General features: G+C 43.4%; 1 protein-coding gene across 2 annotated transcripts in view; it reads right to left on the bottom strand.

Annotated features, from left to right (window-relative positions):
- NPTN (neuroplastin) overlaps positions 1 to 27,331 on the bottom strand; it is a 96,316-nt gene that overhangs the window by 7,361 nt on the left and 61,624 nt on the right. For both annotated transcript variants that reach the window (XM_037833476.1, XM_037833477.1), the window contains exons 3-6: positions 22,690 to 22,867; positions 19,423 to 19,517; positions 6,159 to 6,292; positions 2,221 to 2,494 (exon numbers count right to left, since the gene is read on the bottom strand). In XM_037833476.1, coding sequence (XP_037689404.1) covers positions 2,221 to 2,494; positions 6,159 to 6,292; positions 19,423 to 19,517; positions 22,690 to 22,867 — 681 coding nt within the window. The remainder of the gene's footprint in view (positions 1 to 2,220; positions 2,495 to 6,158; positions 6,293 to 19,422; positions 19,518 to 22,689; positions 22,868 to 27,331) is intronic.

Here is a 27,331-nt window from a genome sequence, read left to right as displayed (position 1 = left end):
CTGTCTATAATAATTTAGCTTAAAAGAGGTATTCTCCCTCCAGGAAGCTGCTCAGAAGACTTGCTGGCCACAGGGTCTCCTATAGCAAACTGGTTCCCATTTGAGTACAATAGCCAAGGAGCTCTTAAAAAAACACAGATATCTGCTTCCCTGGGCAGGGGTCTGCACTTGCCAAATGGAAAGGATACTAGCCATTCCTCAAATCGAAACGGAATGTTTACCATACACACAGGGATAAACAACCTGGTAGCTCAGTGGCTCCCTACAAGGAAGAATGGAACCTCTGAAGGGAACATGCTAACCCAACATGACACTCTGCCATGAGACTGGCAGCCAGCCTTGTCTTAAAATTAAAAATCAGGTTTTGAGGCCCATCTTTGCTTAAATCCTACCTGACTTTTTGCTTTTCAACCTTCCTAAAGGGCAGGCTGAGGAAGGCAGTATTTGGCAAAGCAAAAGCCCTCTGAAGAGATGAAAAGGCCCTTTTCAGGAATGAGCAACTGTTCCCAGAGGCAAAACCAAAAACAACAGAAGTCAGGCAATTCTCTCCCTCTACTCTGTGGTCTAAACATAGGTGCACTCTGCTTTGGGAGTCCTATTATGTAGCAGGAAAAAGAAAAATCTAGAGAAAGAAGCAACAGGAATGCATGAAAATCCCAGGAGAGCAATTCCATTTCATACAGTATCCTGGGGATACTCCTATGTTGCAAAAAACTAGACCACTTATTTAAAGAGGCCCATTTGCTCCCAGCTGATGCCCATCCACCCCAATCCTCCATCTAAGTTCACTATTGACTGTGCCTTTGCGGGAAGCCCACCAGGTCTTCCCACATGCATCATTAGTTTCAGCAAAAAAACCTCTTCACCACCCTCACTATACTACTCTGCTTAGTGCAGGTGGAGATTTAGGAGCTGCTGAGAAGAAAGGGAAGGGAGGGGGCTGGTGCTCTCAAATTTGTCTTTCCAGCAAGTCCAAAGCTGCTGGCATGCCTCTGCAGCAGCACTCTTTCTGAGGAAGTACCAGACCTCACTTAGTGTTCTCCAGCGGTAGACAGCTGAGAACAGGGGGATCTGTAAGAACTGCTGGGCGTGGTGGGGTGCTGCATCCTGTGGTTTCAGCCAAGAGAACACAGACAGCTCTGTGGGGCAGGGCACAGTACCCAAGGGCAGCTTCCCTGAGCTTAGAAGCACACCATGTGGGGTGCATATACCCTTCTATTCCAAAGGGCAAGCAAGTGGCGGGACTGGCTGGTTAGCTAATTTGTTGTGGGGTGGGGGTGGAAGTACGGGTGAGGGAAGGAGTGGTGGGGAGGACCCAAGTTAGGAATTCCCAGTACTACTGCTCCAAGTCTCCATCAGTAGCTCCCCCAAGTTATAATCAAAGGGTTAGAAATGGAATATCCATGACAAAAAAAAAACAAATTTTTCCCAGGGTTTTTCTGACTCTAGGCATGTCCAATCACCTGAGATTTCAGCTCTTGCTCTTTACAGTGCTTCACAGTTCACTGTGGTTCTGCTGCTCTTAGCCACTCCTCTGACCCAAGGCTGGCCTAGGGGGCTGCCTCAGAGCATGCACTCCAGTTGTTACCCCTTAGCTACGTCTATCTTAAACTGGGTGAGCAGATATATCAGACTCTCTCTACCATTCTGGTCTGTGAGACACAGACAGAAAACCCAAACGATAGGTGCCTGCTTCACCAAGAGCCTCGAAAACCTCTCAAAGGGACTGGCTTGTTCCTGTGGCTGTTCTGAGAATCTTCTGGCTGGGGCTATACCAGGGAACCATGTGACAACCCATTATATACCTTAAATCTGCCTTAAAGGCCAGGTGGCCTGCGATCTTGGGGTGGCTTCTAGGCTTGACTTGGATTCTCCTCAAGCTCAATCTGCCTGATGATCTGTATTGAAGGAGGACAGAGCTGAACAAAGAGGCTGACAGCTGCCTATTCCCCAAATGAGGTCTGAGGGGCAGATGGGACTGGGATTTGGAGAACACCTGAACAGAGGGAGAGAGCCAATTACAGCTCTAGGTGACTAATGCAAAACAAAACAAAAAAACAAACAAATCTTGGGGGTAGGGAGTGAGAAAATGGAATAAGAATTTTCCTTCTCTCATTTTGGGATCAGATCCCAACATCCTTATAGTCCTCTTTGGGTACTTGGAAACCAACCCAAGGAACCAACCCCAACATTACAGCCATCTTGTAGGAATGCTCTTACCGTCAGGAACCTCGTCCGGCCTCTTCCTCTTCTCGTACACAACAATGATCACCACAAGGATGACGATTTCAGCTAGAATTCCCAAGAAAGGCCAGAGTGGGGCCAGGTGGCTCCGCACCCTGAGGATGGTGACGACAGAGTCAGAGCCAATGGAGTTGGTGGCGTTACATTCATACTCGCCAGGGTCTTCTGTGATCTGGAGGTTCACAATGTTCAACTCCGTGTAATTTTCCTTGTTGATGATGAAGAAGCGGCCAGAGGTATTGACAATCTCCTGCTCAGATGGAGAAAAGGTGAGAATACAAAAGAGTTAGAGGAGGTGAGCTAGTGCACGAGAGATGGTCCTTTCTTAGCAGGACACTGGCTGGCATGAGGCAGCAGCGTCTAGGACTGACTCAGCCAGACCATCCTTGTCCGAGGAACTTAGAGCACTTCATTAATGACTTCCTTTCAATTTTTATATCACAACAAATCCAGAAGCCTCTGATAAAGCCATGGTAAAAACTTCCCCTGCCATTTGGTCCTCTGGGTTTCTCCAACTTCCATGGAGTGAGTAGAGGTCCTACCTCTTGTACACCTGGAGATCAACTCGATCTAGTAAATGGCTGCTGCGAACACCAGGTGGGTAATAAGCCACGGCAGGAGCCTCGGGGTGTGGGGTGACCATCATGGCAGACCCTCAGGCTGGTCTGATGACTTCAGAGCCAGCACATCTACTTCAGGTTTGGTGATTTCTGGAAGTCTCCTTAAACTTCCTCCAGAAACAATGCTAAGAACTTGCTCCTAGTCAGAGACGGGAAAATATATAACTTCCCTTTCCTTTCGGGACTGCAGTTAAAGGAGAGGCTGTTCATTCAATCAAATATTTACTAATGTACACTAATGTTTTATATTCTAAGGGGAAGGTGAGAGAGACAGGGAGAAGTATGACACAAAGATGAACAAGGAGCTTGCCCTCAAGAGGGAAACAGACCTCCAAAAGGATCATTACAGGAACATGTTAAGAAGCCCCCAACAGCGATCCAGGATTTGCAGAGCACTGTGGGGCACAAGTGGGGACCACTGCCAGAAAGAGTCAAGGAAAGCTTCAGAAAAGAGCTACTACTGGAACCATATTGTGAAGGAGGAGGAGGTGATCAAGCAGGACAGGAGAGAGAAGTCTGTGTGTGAAAATTCACGACCAGGAATTTGAGTGGGGCTGGGACGTGCTTGCAGCACTGGCCTCATAGGATCCTGGCAGGGGAAAAAAAAAATTGATTTGTGTGTCTTCACCATTCAACAGCTAAAGCATAGTCAGAGACAGAGAGAGGAAGGGGAAAGAAATTCACCTACCATCCCCACCCCCCACAAAAGAAGAAAGTTGTCTATAGTTTTATAACATACAGTTGTGACTGTATTTCAGAGTGAGTATGGCTGAAAAAGAGAACTCATAACCTTCAAAATTGGAGTTATTCTGTGAAGTTTCATCCCTGGACTGGGAAAGCTGCCAACTTTTTTAATCCCTACTCCACCCACTCAGTAATTTCATACTTTTCACTTACAATTAGAGGTGATGAGTGTCACCTTTGGTCATCAAGCCTTCCATGGTCATTTTAAAAATAGCATCACATGCAAGAAACTTCCACGTTTCCAATCTGTGCATAATAAGATGCTGAGCAGGACTTGACCTGTTGCCCTAAAACAGATAACTAAGGAGAGAGGCATCAAAAGTACCCTATCTTCTAAAAAGAAGCTCAGGGCAGATAGATAGTCCTACAAGGGCTTACTAAAAAGGAGCCCCATCACCTAAACCACAGAGTACAAAAGAGAACACAGGGTTGAAAGGGGTAGGAAAGATGTAATATGCGCAGCACTGAATCCTTCTACCCTGCAGCCAAGCAGAGCAGGCACTAAGAAAATGACAAAAAAGATGCCAAGAAGAAAGAAGACCAGTATCTCGTTTTTCCACTGGATATTCACTTAGGCAGGAGACTGGTTGATGTGCCCTGTTGCCTCTTTCTCAAAATAGGATTATATAGACATAAGGAGGCCAAGCAACCTACACCACCACCATTTGGAGAGCCATGATGTTCAAATTTCCTCAGCTTAAGAGGGCTGCCTTCTGGGTGAGAGGACCCCAGCAGTGAGAGACTCAAAAATAGATCCTCTGTGGCTGGAACTAAGCAGGGATCAAAGATATTGACTCACAGTGGATCTCTCACATCTGAGAACTGTTCCCCTAAAGAACTTACCCAAGTTCCCATAAGATCCAGCCTTTGGAAACCTGCCACACAGAGGCAAGTCAATTGAGGCCACAGACGCAGCCAGAGCCAAGAGGGACCACAAGAAAAAATCAGATAAGCGATAACTGCCTCCCCCTTCTCTGAAGAAAAAGGGACCCAGAAGACAGAGGATAATCCCCTGCCCTCCTTGCAGGTCCCCAGGTGATGGGAGAAAAGACTGGAATTTTGGATTGGTCTAGACTAAACTTTTTAACCAGCAAAGTGTTCCAAGAAACTATAGAATCTGTCCAGAAAAGGAAGTTAGAGCACAGCTGAAACCAGTATCTAGAAACATTGAAAGCATTTCATCTCAGCACTTGACCATGTTTATGCTGTTCAACAAACTGGTTTTCAAAGGCATTGACCTAGGAATAGCCTCTTATTCCCCTTTCTGTTTAACAAAAACTGTTAACAGTGCTTGAAAATAAGGGGGAAGTATTTGAGTTGAAATGTTTTTCAAAGTACATCAGATAATTAGAGTTTGCAGGCATGAGAAGAGTAAGAGAGACCAAAACACCGTTTGAGGAACCCCAAACTGCTTTGGCAAAAGCTCAAGGGCCCTTCCTCCCAATGACAAGTACAGAGAATGGGCATTTCCTCACCAGTACCTTGTTAGACTAAATGCCTTGTTGATTTTCCACTGCCTGCCCGGAAAGTACTCAAATCAGCATCTTCATCTCTCCATGGCTCGCCCTGGTCTCCCCCTACTAAAGGCTTTCTGAAATCAAGCCACGTTACTGACGCTGGAGTCATCACCATCACCATGGCATTTTATTATTGACAGGTCACAGAGTGGAAAGAATAATGGACTTGGAATCAAAACACTGAGTCTGACCCTTGGTTTTGCCACTAAGATACCTTGGTTAATACGTAACCTGTGTTTTCTTTACCCCTCTATAAAGTGAAGAAGTTAGTCAGATGAGCTTTAAGGTCCCTTCAGATTCTGAAGACAGATAAGGAACGAGGATGCCTCAGTAGTACAGTTGGGCACACCAAGGCCTAGGAAGGGGAGTAATTTCAACAATACCACCTCTTTCGGGAAAAAGAGAAGGGCCGAACATAACCAGTACATCAGAGAGAAAGAGGGAAAGCTAAGGCTAATTCTCCAAACATCATCACAAATCATCCCACAGACTGGAACAGATGTTCTCTTTGACCTTGTCTTGAGCTAATACTGTCAGATTCCCAGTGTCCAAGGCTGACCTTAGGCCTCATGAGGTTGCCCCAGTTTCTAATCAGCTTTTCCTGTGTTCCAGGAATATACTGATAGTAGTCCTTGGTGCTTTGTCTTCCCAAAACACAAGAAGGTATATTAATACCACTTCAAAAACAGTATTTTTTTTTCGGATAAATGGACTAGAATAATAGTAAAAGTTTAAGAGTAGGTTTAGCTTACTTAGTGTCCTATTCTGAAGGCAGGTAATCTCATCTCTTAGCAAACAGACAGCTCTAACAATAGGATAACAAATCACAGATCCCATGCTGGACAGACACAGTCAGTGAGCTCCAGACTCATGACATAAACGGTTCACGACTCTAGAAAGGGCACCCAAGCCATGCACAAATCCAAAAATATGGCTGCTGCAGCAACCGATCCAGTTGTCCAGACCTCCCCCAGAGAACCTGCAGCCACAACACAGACTCAGTGAGAGAGAAACAGGGCTGCCTCCGACTCACCAGGAGCATTCCGTTCTCCTTCTTGTGCCATATCCACTCTGGGTGGGGGTAGCCAACCGACCTGCAGTACATCATGGCATCCTGCCCTTCATTCTTGTTCTCGCTCCGCTTATGGCCAGTGATGTCAGGAGCAGCTGTGAGAAAGAGTATTTAAGAGTTACCATGGGAGTCTGCTCTGAACAGGGATCCAAAGGACCCACCACTGCCCAGAGCCCTGCTTCTAAGGCAGTCAGGCTTTAGGTCCATCCTCATACTCAGCTTTGATCAAGAGCATTCAGGGCAGAATGGGGCAATGGAACCAACCCCATCTCCCACTCCCCTCCCAACCAAAGCAACCCAGGCAGATTACCAGGGTTGCTAATCTATGAGGTTCTACTGATGTTAGTGGTTCTCTGACCTACTACAAAGGGGCACAGGCCCAAATGTCCAAAAGTAAGCCCTCCTTTAAAGAAAATGCAAACAGAAAATTACCATCTCTTCCACCAGTCAAGCTTTTTTCTTGAAACATCTCACTAACAATGATTATGGATTAATGTCAAATGTCACACATTCCCTTAAGGAAATGAGAGATCTCTGAGCTCAAACACCTAAAATCAAGTCCTATTGCAAGTTATGTAAAAACAGTGAATGCTGGGAGAGACTAAAAGATGACACCCATTGAGTATCATTGACAAAGGCTCTTGCAGGCAAGAAGGAATCCAGCAAGCTGGTCTTCACAAGGGGGAAGGAATGAATGAACAGGAAAGTAAAGCAGCATCCCCAGAGATTTTATTGGCTCTCACTGGCACACCTGATTTGCAACATCTCAATGAACCCAATCTTAGGAAATTTATAGAGCTGCTAGAGAATGTTGGTCTTCTCTGCTTTTAGAGTCACTTAGGAAGAAATAAACAGCACCCGTGGTCTAAAAATTGGGTCGAAGATCCAGGAAGCCTAAGATGGGGGCTAATTCTTTGAATTTAGTCTTCTATTACCTTAATTACATTTTCCACCAATAACTCAACAGTTACAGTTATCAAAAGGCAATAAAACCCAATATAGACCAGATGACACTTTGTTGGCCAAAGTGGTAAAAAGAATCAATAGGCCTGGTCCAAATTCCAGTTTTTCTGGTTCTTTAATTATTCTGTGCTTCAGTTCTATACTCATTATCAAAAAGAGATAACTCTTGCCCCTGCCTACCTCCCAGGGTTCTAGGGCAGAAACATAAGGTATAAAAACATTCATTTAGTGGTTGTAAAAGCCCATACAATTGTTTATCATGGGCTGATCCTATGTGTTCTCTCTGACTAGCCTGTCTCTTCCTGGCTTAAAAATGATAAAGGTCCTGCTGGCTTCCCAGGCCACCTCCAAAGACACCTGGATAGGAACAGAATGGGCAAGCCCCCAAACCATTGCTACAACCAATCCCTGCCAAACAGGTCTACTTAGCACTACTCAGTATAGGGTGTTTTCTAGACGAGACATTATGGAGGGAATGTTCTTTTGTTTTTCCAGGCAAAATTCCTCCCTATAGAAAAGGGAAGCGGGTCAGGCTAGCTCTATCATATTTCCCAGCAAGCCAAATTTTTCCTATAGCCACTTGGTTTACTTCTGTCCTGCTGTTTGACCTGGTCACTGTTCCTCAAAACTTTCTTCAGTCAATGAATACTAATGACCACCTTAAGCATTTCAAGGAGCAAGCTCCATGGCCATACTCTAAGTAAAACCCCCTAGTGGCAGGGCGGAGGGACATGACAGCAGAAGAGCTATCACATGTTGCTTCTAGCTGCATTTCATTCATGTGATAAACATTTGTTTAGCACCCACTACATGCCAGTCATATCAGAGCAGTTGGGGATGGCCTTTCCAATGAGAATGTTAGTACAGTCATTCAGAACCTGCAGGAAGACTATCCCAGGCAGGGGAAAGGCAAAGGCCTCGAGGCAGAAGTCTGCTTGTTATGTTTAAGCAACAGCAAGGAGTTTGTCTGGGGAAAGGACAGGAGATAAAGTCAGAGAGATGGGGATCCAGATAAGATGGGACTTTGCAAGCCACTATAACCACTTTGGCATTTACTCTGAGTCAGCCGGGAAGCCACAGGTGGATACTGAACAGAAGAATGAAAACGATTCGTATGTCTGAACAGGCTTCTGGCTGCAATGTGAACAATTGTGGGAAGACAACCGTGGACTCAAGGAGACCAACTAGATACGGTGGTCTCAGCCAGGGTAGCAGCAGTGGAAACGGTGAGATTCTGAAGGTTGATCTAATGTGCTGCCAATGGACTGGATATGGGATGTCGGAGACAAAGCAGTCAAGGATGACTCCAAGGTTTTGGCCTGAGTAACTGCAAGAATGGAGTTGCCAGTTACTCAGATGTGAAAGACTCACCTGCTTTGTTTGGGGTTGAAGGAGTGGAGTGGTAAAAGCCAGGAGTTCAGGTTTTAGGATATGTTAAGTTTGAGGTACATATTTAACATCCAAGTGAAGTTTTCAAGCAAGTAAATGAATATCAAGTCTGGTGTTCAGAGTAGCGATGTAGGGTGAAGATATAAATTTCTGAGTCTTCAGCATCCATGTGGTATATTTTTCCATTTTCATTCTTCTTTGCCCCAAAGAGAACACCCACTATGGACCAGTTATTTGACCAATTCTAACAGCACTGTGAAGTCAGCTCTTGCTTTGGTGACATCCTCAAAATTACCAGTTACAGCAACATAGACAGCTAAAAGATGAGTATATAGCCCCACAGCTTCCAAAAAATCACTATTATCAAAGGACCCAGACTTGGAAGCCAGGCCCTGGGAAGAGGAGTGAGAATAGAATTGACTCCTGCCGTGGTGTTTAGGAGAGAAGCCCACCACCTACCCTTGTCATTCATCAATTTTGGCATTCTCTGGAGGCTTCTATTTAAGATGCAAACATGGCCTTAAGAAGACTAAGCCTTTCCATGTAGGAGCCTAGCTAAGCCCCACATTTTGTTGGCCACGCTTACATAAAATGAGCCTACAAAAGTGTTTTCAGTTGTTGCTGCTTTCTCATCTTAGCAAAGAAAAGCAAACGAAGCTTAGGAATATCCCCCTGCTACCTGATGTACTCAAAACATTAATGCCCTGATTATTTCATGTTGGGGGTGGGAGTGCTGTATCACTCTACCCATATAGGTATTGATTGTAACAGCTATTACTCTAGCCATTGGATCAGTGAAAAGTTTTTTCACTTCCTTCTATCCTTTACAGTAGCTGCTCAAACAGAAAGCCTGTTCCTGCCCCCCAACAGCTGAGCAGGGCAGTGGGCCCATGGCAAGGAAGGTAACCAGGCTCTCGGAGCATATGGCAGCAGTAGTCAGAGATTTTAAATAGTCCACAAATCCTGGGATACTCCTCCATCCTTTCAAGAGGTTGAACCTACTTCCCTTCCCTTTGAGCATGGGCTGGTCTTAGACTCCTTTCTAATGAATAAAATAAAGCCAAAGTAAAGGTGTCCGACTTCAGAGACTAGTTCACAAAAGGCACTGTGGCTTTCTTCTTGCTCTTTCTGGGATCAGTCACTCTGGAGATTAGCTCCCCTGCTGGGAGGACACGTAAACAACCTACGGAAAGGCCTACATAGCAAGGAACTGAGGCCTGCTGCCAACATCCATGTGAAGGCACCATCTTGAAGGGGATCCTCCAGTCCCGAGCAAGCCTTCAGATGACTACAGCCCCAGCTGGCAGCTTGAATGAAATCTCATGAGCCCCAGAACCTCCCCACTAAGCTGCTCTGTAAGTACTGATCCACAGAAACCATGAGGTAACAAGAATTTGTTGTTTAAAGCCACTAATTTTGGGGGTAATATATTATGCAGCAATAAATAACCAATGCACTATCCAATGAGGGAGACATATAAAAATAGATGGAAAAACTCCAGTTTGGAAACATTAACATCTAAAATTATACTGCTAGTAAATGATAAACCTGGAATCCAACTTCAGGACTGTCTGACTCAGAGGCTATGGTTTTTTTCTACTTCACCAAACAGAGGGAAAGTAAGTCAAACTAAAACAGGTCCACAAAAATAAAATATAAAATATGTGTTACTGGTAACTGCATAGCAAATTGCCCAAATGTCATCTCTCCTTGTAGACATACCAGAACACCCTAGACCTGGGGGGGGGGGGTGATTTATCTGTCAAACTAACTACGCTGTATAGTGTAACATAAAGAAAAGAGCTTTGCACTTGAAGTCAGAGAAACTGGGGCTCTATCAAGGCTCTGTCACTCACCACCCAAGTAACCTAAGGCAGGTCATTTAAAATCCTTTGAGTTTCAGTTTTCACTTTTGTAAAATGGGAACAATATCCACATAGTTCACAGAGGTGCTGTGACGATTAAATTACCTCTCTATACCAATCTAGCACATGGTTGGTGCTCAGGGTCAACAATAACCTTTAAAGTGAGCCATTAATCAAGGAATGGAAAGGCTAAGGCTTAGACACAGGCATTATTAGTTTTAAGACGTAAAAGAGATGATTATTATGTACCCTTCTCAAGTTGCTGATATAAGCAAGAGTGGTCCCTAGTAGGGATTAATCAGGTCAGATATCAACAGATTGTATTGACTAGTGGCCTGTTTGATGCCTCACCCCATGTGGGCTTGCCATTTAATAAGTGACTGCTTAACCAGGTCCTCGGTCTGAAAGCAGGTCTGAAGAGAAACAAGCTTTACGGGAGGGAGACGGGGTAAATATTCCTTACTTCCGTTTACCCTCTCAAGGGGCACACACTTGAGTGGCAAGAGTGAGGGTAGAAGCAGGAAAGTAGCAAAGCGACCCTTATAAGAGATCACCGACCCACCTGGGAATAAACTCACTCTCTGTCCTTGTTAGCTGCATGTTTATTCACATCAGGTAGTGAATACCCTCCCAGTAACCTAATGAATGGCAGCACAGGAATTCCAGAGGAGTCTCAGCCACTCAATGGCACCTGACCTAATTTAATCATCTGGGCAGGCTGGGCCTTCCCCTGAAAGCAAACCCTCTGCTACCCTGCCTGCCTTCAGAGCAAAGCATCTAGCTTCTCTGCCAGGCTGGTGGTTGTAGAAAATGTCAACTCAGGCAACGGAAGCCATGTTTAGCTGAAGCTGATGTCAAATAAAGTTAAGCAGGACAGAGATGAATAAGGGGTCAAGCTTTAGAGCCTCTTCCACAGACTGCATAATTGGTGTTCACTTTTGAAAGCAAATTCATAACCTAAGGATTCATTTTCAAAGAAACTCCATCCTTTAATGTGTTGTCAATGAATGGACTGTTACCAAGTAAATGCACTAATTCTGCATATACCATCTCTTCGTTTCTATTGTGCAACCTAGCAAATCCCAGAGACGCCTTATCTTTGCTGTAGCCAAAATGAAGGCTTGGCTGAAGGTAGAGGGAGAGCCAAGATTTACATCTAGCCAAGGGCTAAAGCCCAAGAAGGAATATGAGGTTGGTAAAGATGAAGGCAAGAAGGATGTTGGCTTTTGGCTCAACAAGCCTTCTCCACACAGAATAAATTCATCACTGACTATGAAGATGAGTTCAGTCCAGGAGTTTCACTGCCTTCTGTAGATGAAGCTTTTCTCTTTTCTACAGGTGAAACTGCTGAGGCACTGAAGTTTCCTCTGAGGCTAGATATTAAAGTCATCTGGGGTACTTTTAAAAAGCCTGGTGCCCTGGCCATATGCCACACAAATTAAATCAAGTTTGAGAACCACTGCTCTGTTCTAACACCTCTCCTGGCACTGTATTTGAGGTCAAGGGACTGCAAGGAGGGAGTGTCCCCATAAGACAGGGAGTTGACTGGGTGGAGGTATGGGGTGTACTGCGGGACATTCTCCAAGTTGAGAAGCTGCCAATCACCACAACTAGGAAAATGAACTTAGAAATCGTTTCCTTCAACATTCCAATATCTCCCATGTTCACAGTACTTTTCAGAGAACCACAGAATGTCAGAGGAACCCTAAAGATCATCTTTCTCACCCTACTTTTTCATCATACACTTTGGGGAAGCTGAGGCCCAGGGAAGGAAAATGCCTGGTCAGGGTCACAGTGAGTTGAAGGCAAAACCAGGATTAAAGTCCATTTCTTCTAACTCTGCATCCAAGGCCTTTTAATTGTATGTTCAACAAAGCAGTGTGGATTACCAAGTAGGAGCTCAAGCTCTGGTGTCAGAGTGCCACAGTGAAAACCCTGGCTCTGCTAGTTAAATTTGTCACAGTGAGCAAGTCATTTAATTTCCCCGACCCTTGATTTTCTCCCACTATCAAGTAGAGATGGTAAGTGCATTTACCTCATAAAGTTGTGTAGTCTAAAAGAGAGGAAAAGAACATGAAATATATTTAGCTCTGGTCTGACACATAGTGTACAATAATGCTAGCTATTCTTACTAAAGAAGGTCAGGGTAGCACCCTAAGAGAGGAAAACAAAGAGTAGGTACAGCTATTTGGGCTGCAGTTGATGCTCAAAATGTCTTAGAAGCTTCAAGGGATAATTAAGTTTTCAAAGACTTTTCACATTGTGGCAGTTCTGAGTCAGAACCAGCTTTGCCAATAGCTCTGACCTAAAGAATGTCAAAATTTCTAAGCATCCTCACCTGTCAAACTAGCTGGCTTTTCTTGCCTGTCAAATGAAGAAGTGACCCGGAAAATGCTGTTTGCTCAAAGTGCTGAACAAATAATGTGATTTATATATTATTACTCTTAATAACGATATTTATCAACAGCATCATGCAGTCCATCTCAGTCATTTTGAACTTTGATATCTCATCACCTGGAAGGCCTTACGACAGAGTAGGAAACAGGGAAGCAAGGAAAGGTCACTTACAGAATTCCTAACATTTAATCATAATGTCCAAATGGAACAGCAAGCAAATTAGGGAGGAGACAAATAAGATCAATCTTGGCTCCAGTAGCCACCAAAAGACTGAAACTCATTTAGATGCCCTATGAACAGGGAGAAATAATGGTGGGTCAAATAATAAAACAGTAGATCCAAACTGTTCTGGGGCTGGGAATGTGCCTTTCACAAGGAGCAGTGGCATGTTCATTACAGAAAATCTGATGATGACCAAATGCTTTTCTAAAAATAGCAACTAAACTCAAATCCCTTGTTTCTTGGACTAACCAAAATGGCTGAGGGATGAAGACAGGGTTTGGGAGTCATGAGGGGTTTGCTCTTGTAAATTATACAGAAATTTTTTATTTGCTTTGGGGGGGCAATTTTTTAATTTTAGAAAAGGAAGGAAAGGGGAGAGGGAGGGAGGAAAGGGTGGAAGTGTTAAAATTTTCAGTATCCATTCATTAATTCTCTGTGATAAAGTGTGGTGTCTCTGGAAGACATTCTCTTTGGATCAGAAAGCTAGGGAAAGGGATGCTTCCCCAGGGTTATCTAAGCCAGCCCTCAGGGGAGGCCGGGTCACGGGACAGAGGTTTCAACAAGGCTGGGACTCTGCTGTCTCCTCCCTCTGGCCAGCCCTGCGCCATCTCCCACCGGCAGCACATGTGCAGGTCACCTGCCAAATACGGGAAATGTGATCCTGAACAGTAACAGTATCTTCTTGTCCACAATGTGCCTCATTCTTATCCTCTAGAAAAAGAGCAAGAGGAAAAAAAAAATACTACAAGATACACAGGCCTTCCCTGCTACGTACAGATACCACCACTCTCAAAATTCCTGTCTTGATAGGGAGCTACAGGCTCAGGTGAAAAAGCACTGTCACTTCAGGTCTATTCCCAGACTCATGTCTCTCCCTCTGATTCCTTCAGGCTTCCTTTGTTTTGTACACCACAGGAACTCAAGAGGTAGTAATCTGACAGATAAGGCCCAGTCCCTGGCGAGTATTAAGTCCTTCGCTCCCCCATAGAACTGAGGCCAAACAACACCCTGAAGTTCTGAATTACAGGGAAAGCCACATGAGGAAGAAACGGGCAAAGTGTACAATAAATGCTAACGAAAGATGTATATATGGTCTGATACACTGCCCTGAGTGCTAATTTAGTTAAAAACACAAATGAGGAAGATTCGCAGATTCCTTTCAGCAAAGAGGTCACTGGTGTGCCCTGAATCGCCTGAATTTTGCTGTTCTCATGTACAACCACTTCTCACCTCTCTATTACTCAGCATCATTATATCTACAAAAAGATACTCCTGCTTTCCACCCTGGAGGCACTGAGTGAATAAAATGCAAGTTTGTTAAGAAAATGCTTTGAGAATTCACACACTTCACTCTAAACGCAAGGCAGTTTTTCTACTCCAAACACAATCACAAACTGGTTTAGAATATGATCCTGGGCCCATGGCCTGCTGGATTAAGTTCTTTCCAAACATCTACACATAAATGTTCATGATCTTTAGCAGACTCAACTATCCATGATCTGAAAGACAAGACATTAAGCATTCAGCTAACTCTAATCAGATGTCAAGGGAGGGAAGGAAGGGGGACAGACTGAACTTCTTATGAATTTCTTGAGAGATTATCAAAAGAATGTATTTTAGGATTATGAAAAAAACGGAATTCTCTGAAAGTCCACATCTCTGAAACCAGATGCCACCACCTGCTCCACCGTCCTCTCAGGGCTGGAGCGCAATGAACCTGCAAGGTGCACAGTAAGCAGCGCAGATACCGCCACCTGCCTTGGGAAACACTGCTGCCTTCCTGACTGCTGCTTCACATCCGCTAAAAAGAATGTGAAGAAAAATGCCACTGATCGCCCCTCTTCTCAGGAAGCCAAACCAAGGGGGAAAAATAACCTGTTCCATTCCTCAAAGTTCTGCTTCAAAATCACCAATTCCAAATCAGTAATGATTACAGAATGATATGTAATTGCAATGGTATGTAATCATTCTTTATGCTTGGAGAAGACAATAAACCACACACTACCATTTCCCTCCCTCACCCATCCTGTGCCTTCTGCATTTGGACTCTGTGCCAAAGGCTCAGCCTGAAATTCACAGAGCTTCAAGTCCCATAAGGAGTGAAACATCTTCCCATGTAGTTCAGCTCACCCAGGCTAGGAAAGGCATTTGCATGGCTTAGAGGAAACACTTTCCCACACCCTTCATCTTCATGTTGAACAAAAGCGGAATTTTTCAAAAACAGATAAACCCATATCTCTCCAAGAAAATCCACTGAAGAAATCAAAACCCAGGTTTTCTGGCCTGCTGTGAAATGTAACCATCCTACCATGACTCAACAACCCCTTCAGGCATTCAGACCAGAAATAAATCTGGCATTTCCTAGATCAATTCACGAGTTAGGGCTGTGACACCAGGATATTATTTTCATTTAATAACGCCATCTAATGGAAACTTTGAATTTATCCAAACCTTTCATGAATCTGCATTTTTAATCTTCTAAGTATTTGAAGGAAGATCTGAATATCTGCTAGACATGCCCTTTCTTTTCCTAAATTTACCCTTCCAGCTTCTGGGGATCACCCTATGGATTTAAAAGTTCATGTCAGCTAAAAAGATAGCAGCATAGAGAGGACTGCAAGTTAGTCCCCCCAGAGCAACTAATAAACAACCAGAAACAACTAGGAAGTGATCTGGAATAACTCTTGGTGAACAACCATGACTATCTACACATCGTGCATCAACCTGGACTGGGTGGAATGCCTGAGATCGCAGCATGGAGTCTGTGAGTAGAAACGGCAGATCCGAGATGGAAGTCCCCTTCCCCCATGGCAGCCTGAATGGCAAAGCCTCACTGTGATAGAGAGCAGCACTCTCTGAATAAGCGAATATACTTCAGTCCAGCTCCAACTGCAGTTTTAATTGGCAAACATGGACTGCTCAATGCAAACTGCAAATCCCCAACAAGCAGACAGAGGCTTTTAGTGATAACTCACCGTAAAGAGCCAGGGGACTTCTTGTCTCGGGAGGTGGAGCCCAGGAGACCGGGTGCTATCTCTGGCCGGCAGGTGAAACTGGGAGCTGTGGATTAACCCTGAAAGGGGACTTTCTGTCCCTTTCTCTCTCTCAACCTAAGTGCCTCAGTGGAGAAAGCCTCAGCCATTTTCAGCTCGCAGTGCTCTGACCCAGACAAGGGTGGAGATAGCAGAGTCAAAGAAACAAAGAACCTTTTTAAACGCAAATGAAATCTCCCTAGGGGTTGTATCTTCCCTAAGAGGAAAGAGGTGGTGCCCAGCTCTACTATCTGCCTTCCATTCAGAACCAGACCCCAGAACCTGGGGAAAAACAGCCACGGGCCACACTCCTTACACCAGTTAGGAGCTACAGGTTGACAGGGACCACCTGCTGGGCAGATTAGGAAAAGCACAGTGGCTTGAGGCCTCACAGGGTGTGTCAATCTTCCAAGACACACCCTCAGGGAAACTGGATACTGAATATTGCCTCCTTCTGGGACCTATTTGGGGTAACCAAGGAAGCCAGATGCCTACACAACAGAAAACTACAACCTATACACTAAGAAAAATGAAGTTATAGCCTAGTCAAAGGAACAAACTTACACTCTAACTGAGATACAGGAATTGAAACAACTAATCCTAAATCAACTCAAAAAGTTTAGGGAAGATATGGCAAAAGAGATGAAGTCTATAAAGAAAACACTGGGTGTACATAAGGTAGAAATCAAAATTTCGAAAAACAATGGGCAGAATCTATGGAAATGAAAGGCACAACGCAAGAGACAAAAGACACAATGGAGACACACAACAGCAGATCTCAAGAGGCAGAAGAAAACACTCAGGAACTGGAGAACAAGACACCTGAAAACCTACACACAAAAGAACAGATAAGGAAAAGAATGGAAAAACATGAGCAACATCTCAGGGAATCAAATGAAAACATGAAATGCATGAATGTATGTGTCATGGGTGTCCCAGAAAAAGAGAAGGGAAAAGGGGCAGAAGCAATAATAGAGGAAATAATCAATGAAAATTTCCCATTTCTTATGAAAGACATAAAATTACAAAGCCAAGAAATGCAGCATACCCCAAACAGAATAGATCTGTATAACTCAGTGAAACCTAGAGTGCTCAACAATTGTGATAAAAGACACTTAATAATCAGATTATCAAATGTCAAAGACAAAGAGAGAACCCTGAAAGCAGAAAGAGAAAAGCAATCCATGAGGATTTCTCAATAGAAACCATGGAGACAAGAAGGAAGTGATGTGATATATTTAAGATACTGAAAGAGAAAAACCTCCAACCAAGAATCCTATATCTGGCAAAACTGTCCTTCAAATATGAGGGAGAGTTTAAAATATTCTCTGACAGAGAATGACAGAGTTTGTGAACAAGAAATCTGCTCTACAGGAAATACTAAAGGGAGCACTACAGACACATAGGAAAAGACAGGAGTGAGAGGTTTGAAAAAAATTTTGGGTGATGGTAACACAGAAATGTAAGTACACTAAACAAAGATGACGGTGAGTATGGTTGAAAGAGGAAGGTTAGGAGCATGTGGGACACCAGAAGAAAAGAGGAAAGATGAAGACTGGGACTGTATAACTCAGTGAAACCTAGAGTGCTCAAGAATTGTGATAAAAGATAAAAATATGTTTTTTCATGAGGGAGAACAAATCAATCTCAACCTTGCAAGGTGTTAAAAATAGGGAGATATTGGGGGCAAAATACAATCAATACAAACTAGAGACTATAATTAACAGAAACATTGTATTATGCTTCCTTTAATATAACAAGGGCAATATACCAAGGCTAAATGCATGTAAGAGTGGGGCATGAGGGAGGGGTATGGGACTCTTGGCATTGGTGATGTTGTCTGACTCTATTCTACTTTGGTTTAATGCTATCTTTCCTTTTGGTGCTTCCCAATGGTCATGTTTGTTTTTTTGTTTTGTTTTATTTTTGTTTTTCTCTTTCTTTTTTCTTTTTCCTTTTTTCTCTCTGCCTTCTTTGACTCTTCCTCCTGCTTTGTGGAAGAAATGGAGGTATCCTTATATAGATAGTGGTGAGGGTGGTGAATATATAAATACATGACTATACATGTAGGGAACTATCAAGTGTTTACTTCAGACGGAATGTATGGTGTGTGAACAAAACTGCCTTAAAAAAATGGGTTGATGAAGAAACCTTGAGAGTGCTATACTGAGTGAAATAAGTCACTCATAAGGACAAGTATTGCAGGGTCTCACTGATATGAACTAATTATAATATGTAAACTCATAGAGATGAAATATAAGTTACCAGGATATAGAACAAGGCTAAAGAATGGGGAGCGGTTGCTTATTCTGAGCAGAATGTTCAACTACATTGAACTTAAATGTTTGGAAATGAACAAGTGACGGTAGCACATTGTGAGAATAATTAACAGTGCTGAATGGTGTATGAATGTGGTGGAAAGGGGAAGCTCAGAGTCATGTATGTCATCAGAAAGAAAGTGGGAGGTTAAAAGATGAGAATGTATAAAACAGTGAACCTTGTGGTGGGCAATGTCCATGATTAACTGCACAAATATTAGAAATCTCTTTCATAAACCAGAACATATGTATGATACTATAAATAGAAGTTAATAATACAGGGGCATATAGGGAAAAAATATACCTATTGCAAACTGTATACTACAGTTAGTAGTAATTTAACGTTCCATCATCAACAGTAACAAATGTACTGTACCAATACTATGACTCAACAATGGAGTGGGGGTGGTTAGGGGTATGGGACGATTTGAGTTTCCTTTTTTTTGTCTTTATTTCTTTTCTGAAGTAATGAAAATATTCTAAAAATTGAAAAAATAAGCTGTGGTGATGGTTGCACAGCTATATGATGGTACTGGGGGCAACTGATTGTACTTTTTGGATCTTTGGATAATTGTATGGTATGTTAACAATCTCAATTAAAAATAAAAAGTTCATGTTCTTCCTAAGCAAACTGAAAAAGAATGGGGAAAAACCCTCATCTCTTCAGTTTGACCTCAAATAGTTACCCCACCTCGCCCTAAGGTCATTTTATAACACTGAAAAGAATACTGGATTGGGAGGCAGACCTTACACTAGCTCTGCCGCGACCCACTGTGAACCACAGAGCTGGTGGTTTTGTTTTTCTGGGTCCCAGCCCCTTCTCTGGAATAACATGGGAAAGCTTGGATTAATGAAAGGCAGTAAATGATGGGGCTAGGATTTAAACCCAGGGAAGCAGGCTCCAGAGTCTGTGGTCTTAACCATACGTCATGTTGCCTCTCTTAATAGAAAGAAGAGCTTGAAGACCAGGAGTCCAGTACAAGGTAGTGTCATGGAAGGAGAGTAAGAAGCTCAAACTGCAGGCTCTGTTGGGTTGTACCTTTCACTTCAATGGTGGCATTTGCTTTAGGAGCACTGACAAAGTGATATACACAGTGGTATTCGCCCGAATCCTCAGCTCTCGGCTTACTGATCCTGCAGAAATGAGAAAAAAAACCAAGTGAGGAGGCTGGGAGCAGTCAAAATATGCAACAAAAGGAGAATCAAAAGGGCAAACTGGGACTCTGTTCTCCAAATCCTGCCCCTTTCCTCCTAACTAAGCACATCTTGCTCCTTACTGGGTGCCAAGAATACAAAGATGGGATGATACATGGCCCTAAACCTCAAGGTGCGTTAGTCTATTGGGAGAAACAAATATATGAAAGCAAGTAATCAAAATAGAGGGCTGTATAAAGTACTATAAGCTATACTCAGATAGAGGATAAAGCCATTACTAAAAATTTCTTGCTTATCTGGTGGTTCAAGTCAAATAAATAAGAGCAGGAAAAAAGCAAGCTTTTTCCTGAGCTTCCTTAAAGACCTTGTTTTGAAGAGTCCTGTTGTTTCTACCCTGTGTTTTTGCAGCATGTCCTTCACTGTATCTACTCATTAAAGATGACAAAGATCTGCCCTCAGAGCATCAGCCACAGGGATGCTGGCTAAACCAAAGCCTCACCAAGAACTCCAGAGCCCTGCATGAACTGACCCCTGCCCACCTCCCTAGCCTCATCCCCTACCACTCTTCAGCCATGCCCATCCCTTTTCAGTTTTTCAATGTACCAAGTTTGTTCCTACCTCAAAGCCTTCCCACAGCTGTTCCCTTACGTAGAATGCTCTGCTCAACACTTAGTCTGCTAACTACTTTTCTAAAAGGTCTTGGCTTACATGTCACTTCCTCCCACCTCCAGTCTAAACTATATCCCCCTCCCTGACATGCTCTAACTACCCTGTAATTTTGCAGCACTTATCACAATTACATATTTATGTGATTGATTCATGTCCATCTCCCAACAGATCAATCTCTGTGTAAGCAGGACTGTTTATTTGGTGTACAATTCTATACTCTGCACCTAGCAAGATGCCTGGCATACAGCAGGGGAATGAAAGAACTCAGAACGAATAGCTATGCATAGATCCAGACTGAATTAAGCAGAATGACAGGGAGAACTGTAAGAATGACAGGGAGAACTGTAAGAATTGTGCATAGCCAGACAGCACTTCCTCTGAATTCCATCGGGTGATCCCAATCAACCCTTCCTGCTCCTGAGGAACAGCTTTACGCTGATTCCGTGCACTCTGGCCTACACACACACACCAGACGTGGGCAGAAATGTCGATGCGTAATTACAAAAAGCAGAGAAACAACAGCCTCCAGACCAGAGGACAAATATTTATATAGGGCTGGGCTCCTGCAACTCTGCTCAGTGGTTAAAAATGATACTTGGGATGGTTAAATTGCCATTGGACTAGTTAACATCTGAGAGAAACCTCTAATCTTAAACACTGACTGGCCTAACCCTCTTATCCATCTTAACTGTTCATTCCAAAAACGAAACACAGGTTAAGAGACTATGGATGAAGTGAGAGACCGTTCATCTCCAGGGCTGTCTCAGCGTATCCATGGCAGCACAATACTCTAAGAGAAGCGGTCAGAGGCCTTCTTAATTGCACACAAGCAACCTCTTCTTAAATCAATATCTCCCAACAGGAAAACACACAGCTATTCTTTACCTCCGAGTTTGCAGGGAGCAGCAGCTATACCTTCAGGGCTTTGAACTAATTCTAAATTCCTTTAGAGAGATTTAGGAAGATGACTCCCAAGCTGGAGGCCATACTTTGGGCTCAAAATCTCCTGTTCCCATTCCTTTGGACTAGCTACTAGGAAGCAATTAAGGCAAAATGGAAAATGTCCCCAGGCTAAGAGAAGCATGTTTCCAAGAGCGGCTCCACAGCAGACTTCTTAAGTGGCCCAAGGAACTCATTAGCCGTAATTCCACAAAATGCAGGAGAATACAGACTCCCTGAAAAACTCTATAGCAATGCAGAACACCCTTGACACGGGACACACCTTATTTGGAGCTAAGCTGGAAAAAAAAAAAAAAAAAAAAAAAGAGGGGAACAGTCATTTTATAAAGTCAGGGCATGTGCCTCATAGTTCGAAGATTCATGGTTGATATAGTACAAGACCAAGAGAAACATGATCAGGTGCCTGCTACCTTGAAAGAGATATTATTAAAAACAAACTTGTAAAACTTGGCAGACCAAGAATAAATGCCTTTCACTCCACCCAACACCTCTATCTGATAACCAATTTTACATCAGAAGAAACTACAGTGCAGATAGGTTACCAAACATGCCACTAAATGTTACAGTACAGCAGTCAAAACAATAACCTAGATTCTACAAAGTCAGAAGACCTAGAATCTAGCCCTGGTTCTGATATTTACTGGATACAGTACTTAGCCTTGCAAGCATCCAAGAGTCACTCTTTGAGTCTTAGTTTCCTCACCTGAAAATTGGGAATGGCTCCTCTCACAAATTCATGTAGATCCAATAAAACAAGGGGCATGAAGAGATCTTGCTGCTGCAAAATGCTGCAGAATGCCCCTGCTAGTCCTGGGTACACAGGTCTTCTGGCTCTCACTCCAGTGCTCTCTATCTTGGCACTGCATCATCCTGCCAAGCAGGATTAGCTGGTCCTCTCCAGGAACAAACTAGTCTGAAAGGTGAAGTGTCATGTGTTCTAGATCTTCCAAAAGATACCAAATCTTTTGGGTGCCAGGTATCTCCAGCCAGCCAAAATCCATCTTTCTTCAAAGGATATTTCTAGGCTACCATCCCCACTCCAGAACACTAAAGAGCCCTGTAGCCCCTGGTCTTGATCATATGATGGTGATACTAACCACTCCTAAAAGGTACTCAGGGAAATCTACCCAGTGAAAAGATCACATCACTTAAGAGATGTCTTACTCTAAAAAGTTCCAATGCAGATTTCAATCTGATCCCTCAAGAGACCTGCATTCTAACCATGACTCCCCTACTGACCAGCTCTGTGGCCCTGAGCAAAGCACCTCCTCCTGCCCTGAGTTTCTTTCTTATCATAACGAGAGGTTCATCTATAAGTACCTCCCAAACCTGGCTGTTCATTAGAATCACTCGGGAGGCTTTTAATTCTGGAGACTGACTCCATATACGCTCGATTAGTCTCCAGGGGAGGACCAACTCCATTGCATCTGTCCCTCCCACACACACGGTTATGAATACCGAATACCCAGTAAGCTCAGGCACACTCCCTCCCATCTTTGCAGGAGCTGCTGCTCCCTCTCACCTGTATTCCATGTTGCTGGCATTCTTACGAGTGGCAGTGAGTTCTACCCCATTCTTTGTCCAGTAGCTGAATGAAAGCGTGTGAGAGCTGGAGGTGAGGTTACACTGCAGGGTGATGGGGAGGACAGGGCTGTCTCTCTCTCGAACAATGACCTCTTCACTGGTGATAATCCTTGGCTCTGTAATAAGAGTGCACAGTGATAGTGGGCATACCTTGCATCCTCCACAGCCCTGGCCTGAGAACTGGATGGGATAGGAGGGGAGAGAAAAGCAAAGGGAAGGCAGACAGAACCACATGAGGAATTTCACTTGACCACTTTGGAAGAAAAACAATGATCATAAGCAAATGACCACTAGCGCAGACAACAGCCTGAAGACCAGTTGGCCTAGACGTGAGAGAATGGGAATATTACAGGTGCTTGTAGTGGCAACAATTTACTTAGCTTCTAAATACCACCTTTTTATGATATAAGACCCATCAACCCATCCGGCTTCAATTTAGAAAAACCAGGTTCCACCTTGCAGTTCTCAAGATAAAGGCAGTATCATTTATGAAAGTAATAAACTCCTTGTGGAGTAACTAGGCCTTGGAACGGTAATAAGTACAATTAGATAATACATGTATAGCTTTCCCATATTTAAATCTGATAAACCTTCTATGGTAAACCAGCTGTAGCCATCATTTTATACAGAAAAAGGTCCTAAAAGCCAATTTCTTTTTGGAAGTCTGTGGCAGTTCCCAAAGTTTGCCAAGGCAAAATTCTTAAGGAACTATCAATTCTTCTCTCCAGCATATATTTATTCCCAAAATAAACTTTTTTTCAGAAAAACATTCTATTCTGAAATAATACAATGACAACCAGAGTGCAATGTGTTGGTATTATGGGCTCCTAGAATTTTAGAGCTGAAAAGCTTAGAGCTAGAAAGGTGAAATGACTTCCACATAGCCATGACTGTTAATTATTAGTGGCAACACTGAGCCTAGAAAACACATTTGATTTAATTCTCTAGCCCCATCACCCAGTACCCCCCTCCTAGAAAAAACACCCCCCCCCCCTTTCCACCCTAGAGCAAAGTGTATACTCTGCCTCCTTGTTCTGTCCTGGGCTAGATAACCTGAGATTACTAGTTCAGTACCTACAAAGATAACCTATTTCAGTTTAAGTCACACTGTATCATTACTGGAAGGTTCATCATTAGACCACTTTGACAACCATCACTAGTATTAAAGTAAAGATATTTCTGTTTGTTATTTGTCTTTAATATTTTCCCAGGCTTAGCTCTTTTCCTACTTTTGGTCAAACATTTTCAGGTGAAAACTAAACTAACCATCTTTTCCCACCCACAAGTAGAGGTTTTTTGTTCTTTTTCTTTTTGTCAATTCTCTCTCAGAAATCCTTGACTGACTTCCCAGTTCCCTGTATCTGGCGACTTACTTCCTGTCTCCACCTCCATAGCAGCTACCTGAGACCATTTTGGGCAGTGGAGTGCTGACTTGCTGACTCTTCTTGAGGACAGAACTCTCCAACTCTACTGGAACCAAGTTCTGTTCATTGTACAGGAAGGAGGAGAGGATGGAAAAGGGGAAGTCATGGGATACTTGAAAAATATAATGCCCAAGGACCTCCTAATCAATGTAACATTTTTGACTGTAGAGCCAATATCTTCAAAGAAACTTGTGATAAATAAAGCAAATCCTCAAGTTTGCTCAACTGTAAATCAATTCTAACTATTTTCCAACTCTGGCAGAAGGATAGTAGATATCTTCCATTCAGCAATGGTCCTTATCAATAACATCAAACATGGTCTCTATGTACAGATAATGGAGGCATAGCAGCCACTAAGACAGAAGCAGATGCAGGTAAACATAGCGCAGTGGTGTCCTACGGTTTCCAAAACACACTGGACAGAAGCCAAGTCCCTGGGCCTTAAGAAGTCGAGCAGAACGGCTGCAAACCCTGCAATGGAAGGTGCACACACACCATCAGCCGAAAGCATCACAAGTCCAAGTAAAATCAAAACCAAGCAAAAACAAAAGAGAGAAAAAGATAGAACCAGTACTCCACAGAAGAGAAATTAAAGATATATAAAGGCAACATTAAAACCCAAACACACGTTTAGATTTTTATTATCCAATTTCATTTCCTGTCCCACTTGGGACTCGCCTGTTTCTTCCTCTCAGACTGCCCTGAGAAAGGGTGAACTCTGAGAATGAGGCCAAGAGCTTCCAGATATTTAAATATAAGGAGGCTAAAGTAAATGCTCCTCTTACCTGTGGCGATGCAAACATCTACTGCAGCTTAGGGAGATTAAGAAGCTGATGAAAGCAATCTGGTAGACTTTCTTCCAAGAATTCTTGGAAGGCAAAGGAAAGCACTTTTTCCCTTCAGTTAGAGATCCAGGAGCAAATCAGCTGGAAGCAAGTAGCATCATTTAAATAGGCTTAAATATTCTGCCCCATAGGAGGCTTGTGAGTAGGGGCATGCCTCCTGTGACTGCTGTATGTGGAAACTGATCCTGGACCAAGCGCCATGGCCATGGTGCCACATCTGCATTCTGCACCAGGATGAGGGGGGACTTTTATTCTTAGGGGCAGCCATAGCCCAGTGAGTCCAAGAGTGATGAACACTGAGGAGAACTTCAACATTTTATGTGCCACGGATCCCTATTTAGAAGCAGCAGGTAGGAGACCCTTACCCTAGGCATCATGTATATGTGGCAGAACATGCTATGGCCAGCAGGACACCCTAAAAACTGGGCACATTTCTATTCCTGCCTTACATTACTCATGGAACTTTGGAGAGAGTACTAGCCAGGAGGTTCTTCTTAGATGGAAGACTTCAACCTCCCCTGGGAGGTAAATGTCCTTGGGGATGCTGAGATCACAAAACAATCCGATTACAGTTGTTTTCAAGCAATTAAAAAAAAAATCAGAAGAAGATGAAGTCTGGCTCTCCAAACAGTTAATTAGGTTTAACTGACTGAAGGAGAAACTGACCTGGCCTAGGGTTTGGTTCAACCACATTTAGACACTCCTAAGTTAGGAAGCATGTTTCCCAGTAACATGGGGGAATGCTCCATACTCTCCAGGCAGATAGGTGGGTGTTTCAAAGCTTCATCTTTTCTAGCCCTCAGGCCTGGCCTTTCTAGGTATGAGTCTACTTGAGTCAGGCTCCTGGAAATACAAGAACCAAATGTCCAGCCCAGTCCATGCCTATAAAGTTCTGCAGATCTCTGTGGCCATTTGGGTAATTCTGTTTTATAAGGAAAGGAGCAAAGGGGCAGGAGAAGGAGGCGTGCAAGGGAAAAAAATTGTTAAAAAAAAGAAAAATCGCTGGGTTAATGTTCCCTGTTTTCACATAGACAAGATTTTCTTTTCCCTCTTCCAGAAGCAGGTTCTCTGATTCAACAGTATCACCTGCAGCAGCCTTTCGTCTTGCTCCTCTGAGGCCTCTTTTTATCACTGGGGTATTTTAACTTGCTACAAAGAACAGTAATTTCCTACTTTCCACATAAGTATGTAGATTCAGGGCCAAAGTCATATTACGCTCTTGTGTTATTACCAAATTCCTCACGAAGGTATTTTACTATTTTTACTTGCTCTTCTAAATCAATCATTTCTTTAGGTTAGACCTTCCTCCTTGAAGAGGAGGAAAAACCCAGAGGATCTTTCCATTAAATAGACAACATCTCCTCAAGTATAACCAGGTCTGATGTGGGGCTGGAACTTCCCCTGGCCAGAAGCGCTGGCTCTCTGGTGACCTCTCTCCCTCCCTCTCCTTTCCCCTACACAAGTAGCAAGTCACTTTTCAGAAAGAAAAGTGGCAGCAAAAGCACCTATGTCAGATGTGCACTTTACCTGCTACACTAGATGAAGGGAAGGATTCAGAGCCAGCTGATCAGCTCACTCCCATCACTCAGAGGAATAGTGTTGGAATTTAGTTTCCTCTTTGTTCAAGCTGCACATAAAAGGCCAGAGTGAATGTCTTCCAAATAATTTCTGAGGTTGCCAGCCTCTTGCGTGAGGAGCACTACGCCAACAGTTGGTCATCAGAGTCAAACTGTCTTTGAACAGGAATCAAATGCAACTCTGACTTCAAGACAGTGTGGTGGGGTTTTAATACTTTGCAGCTTCGTGGTGCCTGGCCCCTAAGAGCAAAATGTAGGGAGGGAGTCTCAGACTGCTGCTCCGAAGAGAACAGGAGACCAGTAAGGAGTGTACTGCTGCAGTGGAGGGCTGTTATCAGAAGTACATGCTACTGTTTTTAGAAAAGAAAAAAGAGCCAGAACTCTGGGTATATTCAAGCTTACATGCCACCCAACAACCAAAACACACCACCACACTTCACCCATGGCAACATTCCCACCACAGAACAAGATGACACCAAGTCACAGTGAGGAAAGAGGCTGGGCAGACACAAATTCAAAACCATACAAGGTGAAGGCAGCTGCTCAGACAGCTTCAAACAGATGAACAGAAGAAATAAAAAGTAGCTACACTGGGGAGAGAAACAAAAATAGAAAGGCACCAGAGAAGAAATTGGCAAACGGGTAGCAGGAAACCTACTACAAAATTAAAGGGGAGGGAAAGAAATAATTTCAACACTACCCTGGTTTGACTGTGTGATTTTGTGAGTTTTCAA

Source organism: Choloepus didactylus, chromosome 4 (assembly GCF_015220235.1).
Source record: "Choloepus didactylus isolate mChoDid1 chromosome 4, mChoDid1.pri, whole genome shotgun sequence".
Taxonomy (NCBI): Eukaryota; Metazoa; Chordata; class Mammalia; order Pilosa; family Megalonychidae; genus Choloepus; species Choloepus didactylus.
The sequence above is the reverse complement of the archived record's forward strand: the minus strand, read 5'-3'. Positions and strand labels throughout refer to the sequence as shown.